Source organism: Salmo salar, chromosome 19 (assembly GCF_965601325.2).
Source record: "Salmo salar chromosome 19, fSalSal1, whole genome shotgun sequence".
Classification (NCBI taxonomy): domain Eukaryota; kingdom Metazoa; phylum Chordata; class Actinopteri; order Salmoniformes; family Salmonidae; genus Salmo; species Salmo salar.
The window spans coordinates 45,297,421-45,305,170 of record NC_138309.1 but is presented as its reverse complement, the minus strand read 5'-3'; the positions used below and the strand labels follow the sequence as shown (position 1 = coordinate 45,305,170).

General features: G+C 42.4%; 1 protein-coding gene across 1 annotated transcript; it reads right to left on the bottom strand.

Moving 5' to 3' along the window:
• Positions 1–567: 567 nt before the first annotated feature.
• Positions 568–5,163, bottom strand: c1d (C1D nuclear receptor corepressor). Its single transcript, NM_001141889.1, is given in 6 exon segments — positions 568–1,276; positions 1,278–1,529; positions 2,566–2,621; positions 2,775–2,841; positions 4,352–4,494; positions 5,149–5,163. Coding segments are annotated over 5 exon segments (642 nt in total). The 5' UTR covers positions 4,490–4,494; positions 5,149–5,163; the 3' UTR covers positions 568–1,147.
• Positions 5,164–7,750: the final 2,587 nt, after the last annotated feature.

The window sequence follows — 7,750 nt, the reverse complement described above, 5'->3', positions numbered from 1 at the left end:
GGCCAATTGTGCGCCGCCCTATGGGACTCCCAATCACGGCCGGTTGTGATACAGCCTGGAATCGAACCAGAGTCTGTAGCGACACCTCTTGCACTGAGATGCAGTGCCTTAGACCCCTGCGCCAGATGGATAATGGATGCCAGGTTCTTTAGTGACGCCTCTAACACTGCTTAGACCGCTGTGATACTTCTTTGAACGGCGTAGAATCAACACTTCAGTGGAAAAGGAAAAGAGATGCAGAACTCTGCTAAACAAACGTCCCTGGACCAAAGACGGTGAGAAGAGCAAAGATGTGGAAAAGATGTCATTCCTGGGGAACCAGTGTACAGTACGTCCGTCCCTACTTCCTGAGCTTGATTATAGGGACAAACTAATTTGTTGCAGAATGTAATAAATTAAGACTGAGGTAGTGTCTTAAATGGTAACCTGTTTCCCCATAGGGCTCTGATCAAAAAGTTATACACTATGTAGAGAAAAGGGTACCATTTGGAACGCCGCCGGATAAAGATGGCCCAGAGGGCCCTACAGAAGGAGGATGTAAGGTGTTACCAGAATGAACAGTACCGTGCATCAATAAAGACTTTATAGTTGTCAGTTGAAACAGACAGAAACAAGATAGATCCAATACAGACATAAGACAGTGTTTACCAACCAAAACGGAATACTTTCTAAACACGGGCGACATGTCGGATCTACATTGACATGATCACGAGCGTCGCCTGGAGACGTTTTCCAGAGTGGCATTCTTCAATCACAGTAGGCAACAAAAACAAAGTTCTGATGTCTAAATTAAACAGATGCATATAAAAAGTATCTAGTTCTAGTCTAAGATAATAGGGCTGGTAGAACATCTAGATCATCCAGACATTTTATCTGATGTTATGACAATGACTTCTTTAAAATGTTTGAAGAGTGAAAATAAACTAAAACAATTTGATGAACTTCTATTTGTGCACAAAAAAATGTGTATGTGTGTGTTCATTACAAAAACACTAGTGGCTCATGAGTCACGTGTCCATGGTAACAAGTGATAAGGTGCTGCTTGCACCTATCAGGTCCTTTCAGACAGGTGCACATAGAAAAGGGGGCCAAGGAAACGTGGTAGAGGCCAGCAAGGAAACAGCCCCTGGTGTTGCACTACCTCCTCTCAGCTGAGTTTGGGTCCTTTTGACTGATGGCCATCAACGCTTTTGTGCTGGCCGCGACCTGGCGTGTGGTGGCCGCGACCTGGAGTGCGGTGGCCGCGACCTGGAGTGCGGTGGCCGCGACCTGGAGTGGCGGTGGCCGCGACCCGGCGTGTGCTGGGGGGCGCGACCCGGCGTGTCCTGGGGGGTGCGACCCGGCGTGTCCTGGGGGGCACAACCCGGCGTGTCCTGGGGGGCACAACCCGGCGTGTCCTTTGACCTCCCTTCCTCAAGTTTCCACAATGCGTTCCTGAGGAAGCGAGACATAGCTGCTTTGTTCAGACGGGCTGCTTTCCTCCTGTCAGTGATCTCCTTCACACGGTTCATATATGTCCTGATCCTCTCCTAGTCAGGTGGCAAGAAAATAAAGGATTTAGAAATAAAAATATTATGTCACCTATCTACAGTAGGCACTGAGTGTACAAAATAAAAAGCACCTTCCTATTATTGAGTTACACCCCTTTTGCCCTCAATTTGTCGGGGCGTGGACTCTACAAGGTGTCGAAAGCGTTCCACAGGGATGCTGACCCATGTTGACTCCTGTGCTTCCCACTGTTATGTCAAGTTGGCTGGATGTCCTTTGGATGGTGGACCATTTTTGATACACACGGGAAACTGTTGAGCGTGAAAAACCAGCAGCGTTGCAGTTCTTGACACAGACCAGTGCGTCTGGCACCTACTACCATACCTCGTTCAAAGGCACTTAAATATTTTGTCTTGCCCATTCACCCTCTGAATGACACACATACACAATCCATGTCTCAAGGCTTAAAAATCCTTCTTTGACCTGTCTCCTCCCCTTCATCTACACTGATTGAAGTGGATTTAACAAGTGACATCAATAAGGGATTATAGCTTTCCCCTGGATTCACCTGGTCAGTCTATGACCACGGTTACATGCAAACAATATGATTATTGTGGATAGTCAGCTTAATATAATAGCTTGTTGAAAATGTTTACATGCTATGCAAGAAGAACTATTTCCTTAACAATCATGTTTACATGGACATCTGAAATCAGGTTACTGATGGGACTTTTGATAAATGCCGAAAATGTGTTTTAATCGGAGTATGCTTACTTCGATTATAACCATACATACAGTGTACAAAACATTAGGAACACCTGCTGTTTCCATGACAGATAAGCAGAGTACGGTGTTTACATGGCTAATGTTATGTCATACTCGGCCTTCTGCCATAATTGAATATTGAATGATTAGTGTGCATGTAAACATGCTCTGTCGTGGAAAGAGCAGGTGTTCCTAATGTTTTGTACACTGTATGTGGGGTGTTGAATGCAGGTTATACAAGTTGACAATTGACTGAACAAAATAGGGTGGGATGAGTGGAATTCTCTTCAGGGTAAAAATGTAATATCTTACCAACTCTTGTTTGATTGCATGTTCTTTGGGGTTTATTCCTTGTGTGACCAAGTACACTGTAAACAACAAGAATGACACTGTAATTTAACATGGGGAGTGTTATGGTGAAAGTCATTTCAACATCTTTACACCCCCAAAAAATGTGCAGACTGGATATAATTTTACAATATTAACTTGGATTTGCATGCAGGAAAATGAAGCACACTTACTCCAGAAAAGAGAGTTGAGGCTATATGCAGACATTAGGTCCAGCTTGGCTTGTTCCAGAGGATCCAGCTATTAAGAAACCAAGAGACACATTGAGAGGGTTCGTTTTAGCTCGCCCAGTTCGATAGGTAGGCAGAGTTAAAAGTGATTTGCATTCGTTTTGTAACCAGGCTGCAACCCGGGCATGAGCTGGGAGCTCCGCTCAAGCCACCAGTGAAATTGGCTCAAAACTAAGTGATGTAGCCTATTGTCAATCAGTAATGAGTTAGTATTCCGTTTTCACATGAATAAGTGTTTGATAGAAAACACACATGATTTATCTGCCTTCTGAAGGAAAACTATACTGAACAAAAATAAACACAACATGCAACAATTAACGATTTTACTGAGTTACAGTTCACATAAGGAAATCAGTCAGTCGAAATAAATTCCTTAGGCCCTAATCTATGGATTTCACATAACTGGGCAGGGGTTGAACCATAGCATAGGCCCACCCACTTGGGAGCCAGGCCCAGCCAATCAGAGTTTTTCCACACAAAAGGGCTTCAATTACAGACAGAAATACTCCTCAGTTTCATCAGATTTCCAGGTGGCTGGTCTCAGACAATCTTGCCGGTGAAGAAGCCGGAAGTGAAGGTCCTGGCCTGGCATAGTTACACGTGGTCTGCGGTTGTGAGGCCGGTTGAACATACAGCCAAATTCTCTAAAACGACGTTGGAGGCGGCTTATGGTAGAGAAATTAACATTCAATTCTCTGGCAACAGCTCTGGTGGACATTCCTGCAGTCAGCATGCCAATTGCATGCATTGTGTTGTGTGACAAAACAGCACATTTTAGTGTGGCCTTTTATTGTTCCCAGCACAAGGTGGACCTGTGTAATGATCATGCCATTTAATCAGCTTCTTGATATGCCACACCTGTCAGGTGGATGGACTATCTTGGCAAAGGAGAAATGCTCACTAACAGGGATGCAAAACAAATTTGTGTGCAAAATTGGAGAGAAATAAGCTTTTTGTGCTTATGAAACATTTCTGGGATCTTTTATTTCAGCTCATGAAACATGGGACCAACACTTTACATGTTGCGTTGATATTTTTGTTCAGTATAGTTTGAGAATTCAAACAACTATATTTTATAGAAGCTACTTGGTGTAGCCTGTTTCTGAAGCATGCATTATGCTGCCTTGTAGACAATATGACCCGGAGCTGTAGATTTGTGCAGGGCGCTATGTGCACCCCAGTTCAGTAGTGTAATTAAACCTCTTAAGTGGTGAGGGTTTAACAACAGAGGTCTAAATATTGCTGTTCTGTTCGTTTGAATATGTGACCGACTCAGTGACATTCCCAATAATCAGGGGTGTATTCATTACGCCAATACTGTTGCAAAACTTGTTGCGACAGAAACCGTTTACTACAAAACAGAAAGTTTTGCATCGAACTATAGTTTCCATTGGACAAATTCAGCTAGGTCTCTCCTCGTTTCGTTTGGTTCTTTAAGCGGTAATCGGCTGAATACACTGCAGGACTTCGGAAAACTCAATACCAAGTCCTTCTTCTACCCTGTCTGTCTGAAAACATACTTTTTGCACCAGCTCATTTCTTGGCATGGATAGGATGGTCTGCACCATGTTGTTGACAGTACCGACTGATGACTCAAACCCTGTGAGCTGCTCCTCAATCTCAGTAGGGTAGTCTTCCACAGGGATGTCCTCTGCCATGTTGTCTGGGGAGATTGTGAAAGACAATTAACATTAGCTAGATAGATAGACATAGAACATTTTATTCACTTAGCAGATGCTCTTATCCAGAGGGACTTAAAGTAGTGAGTGTACTGTACACACTAGACAAGGTCGCTAGCTAGCTACTAATGATACCATGAGTCGTTCCACCTCAAAAAGAACAAGAAAAGAGGCTTGACACCCACCATCTCATAATGTTCTGAAATCATTTTGGTTGTTAGAAACAGAAGATCAGCATTCCTGCAACATTATTTTGTTGAAATATAATTTGATTGCATCCAAATTGATAGGATTCATGTAATACTCAATATATAGTACTTTATGTTTTCAATAAACATTGGAGACGGAACATACTTTAAACGTCAACAACAATCTAAACCAACCCATCTATACCACCTGCTTTGATGTAGCCAAGATGAATAGGAAGAGGCGAAACAATATCATAGATAATGTGGCTAAAATAGCCATGCTTATTGCTGGCTAGCTTATTGCTGGCTAGCTAGCATTTAAGCAAGCTACGGCTCAACGAAAACACTTTATTCCTGTCAATGCCCCCCACAACACTCCGTTAACTACTCATTGTTGAATAGTATGTCTATTATTTTATCTGGTTACTGTAATAATGAGAAGCTAGCTACCTGTTTCGCCACACGTTGTAGTCCAACCGGAAATACATACGCGGAAACATTCTCTTCTTCTATGTTTTGTGTTTCGCCTATCGACAATACACCGATGCTCAATAACGCCCTCTACTGTGATGGATTGCAGAAAACAAAATGTACGTTCAATCGCTCAAGTGCATATTATGAGTGGCTATCCTGGCTATTTTAAAATTAAAGTTAGTAGAATGTGATTCATTTAGTTGGCAATGGCATAATAAATTATGGTTTCCAACATAAACAGTGAGCGTCGGGGAAACGCTGTAAAATATTCTACACTGTGGACATAAGCCATAATTTGTTCTTCACGCTCTTGCAAATCAATGCATTTTTATTTTTCAGCTGTGTGGGGATTGTTCAAATTCCATCAAAATAAATTATGGTTTGAATGGGGTTGAGATAGAGGTGGTAGCCGATTATGACATCTCCTAGAAATATTGCATGGTCAACTACAACCTACATTTTCTACAAACATCTATGATTACCTACTCAAATGAGAGGAGGATAGCCATAACCTTAAGAAATTAAAGTGCTATTCTAATGATAAAAACATGAATGTTTCAGTGAATGGAGAAAGTGATTCCCAATCATTCCCCATTGAATGTTGGAGAAACTGTCGTCAATATCAAGGTCATATCAGCAGATGGCAGCAATTCTCAGGTAAGATGATTACACATAAACTGCTACAGTATCGGCAAAATGTGTATGGAAACCTTTGGTAAATCTTTGTACTTTAGCTAATGATACATCAACTATTCAATGAGGCCTAATGGATTAAAAAGTTTCTCTTTTCAGACCTCTTCCAGATGTAATATGTGCTGGTCACACAAGAGCAGAATCCCATGGCTGTGGCTTTAGGGATCTAAAAGAGCAGGTCTAGTATGAATGTCCTGTCACTCTGACCGCCCTCTACAGAGTTACTATAACACAGGGGTATTCTAATCCTACCCTGGAGGTTCCCCAACCCTGTCCCCAGCCCACCGTCAACTGACAGAACAGCCAAGGCCCATTGCAATTTAGAATTTTCTTCAGATGGATAATGGCATCCATTATCCATCTGGCGCAGGAGCGGTTTCAAGGAGCGGGACACTAATCTGGCGCAGGGGTCTAAGGCACTGCATCTCAGTGCTAGAAGTGTCGCTACAGACCCAGGGTCGATTCCAGGCTGTATCACAACCGGACGTGATTGGGAGTCCCATAGGGTGGTGCATAATTGGCCCAGTGTCGTCCGGGTTAGGGTTTGGCTGGGGTAGGCCGTCATCGTAAATAAGAATTTGTTCTTAACTGACTTGCCTAGTTAAATAAAGGTTAAATAAAAAAAATGGATAATGGCATTTTATTTGATTATTTAATAAATACATTGATTTGAAATAGGTTTTTCACCTGGCAGATGACAGAAGAAGAAGATGTTTTATTCAACAGCCTGCAAGCAAGAGTTTTCATCGAGCTAGCTAACACAGCTAGTTAGCTAGTCAGAGCCTTTAGCTTGCCACCACAACATGCAGTGTGACTGACCAAAGTAAGAATCGTTTTAGATATTAAAACTCTGAGTTAATGTCATGTAGCTTAGATATAATTGAATTGCTAGCTAGTTAATGTTAAATGTTGCTTGCCAAGCAATGTGTTGCTTCAAAGTAGCCACCCTTTGCCTTGATGACAGTCTTGCACACTCTTGGCATTCTCCTAACCAGATTCGTGAGGTTGTTAAAAGTTAATTTGTGGAATTTCTTTCCTTCTTAATGCGTTTGAGCCAATCAGTTGTGTTGTGGCAAGGTAGGGTTGGTATACAGAAGATAGCCCTATTTGGTAAAATACCAAGTCTATATTAAAATCTAAAGCAGGAAGTTCCTGTGACCCGCTCAATACGGAAGTGGTCAGATGACGCGAATGCTACGCTACAGGACTGTTTTGCTAGCACAGACTGGAATATGTTCCGGGATTCATCCAATGGCATTGAGGAGTATACCACCACAGTTATCGGTTTCATCAATAAGTGCATCAACGACGTTGTCCCCACAGTGACCGTACGTACATATCCCAACCAGAAGCCATGGATTACAGGCAACATCCGCATCGAGATAAAGGCTAGAGTTTCAAGGAGCGGGACACTAATCCAGACACTTATAAGAAATCCTGGTACGCCCTCAGACGAACCATCAAAAAGGCAAAGCGTCAATACAGGATTATTTCACCTTTATTTAACCAGGTAGGCCAGTTAAGAACAAGTTCTCATTTACAACTGCGACCTGGCCAAGATAAAGCAAAGCAGTGTGACAAAAACAACAACACAGAGTTACACATGGGATAAACAAGCGTACAGTCAATAACACAATAGAAACATCTATATACAGTGTGTGCAAATGTAGAAACGCAATAAATAGGCCATAGTGGCGAAATAATTACAATTTACACTGGAGTGATAGATGTGCAGATGATGATGTGCATGTAGAGATACTGGGGTGCAAAAGAGCAAAAAAATAACAGTGTGGAGATGAGGTAGTTGGGTGGGTTATTTACAGATGGGCTGTGTACAGGTGCAGTGATCGGTAAGCTGCTCTGACAGCTGATGCTTATAGTTAGT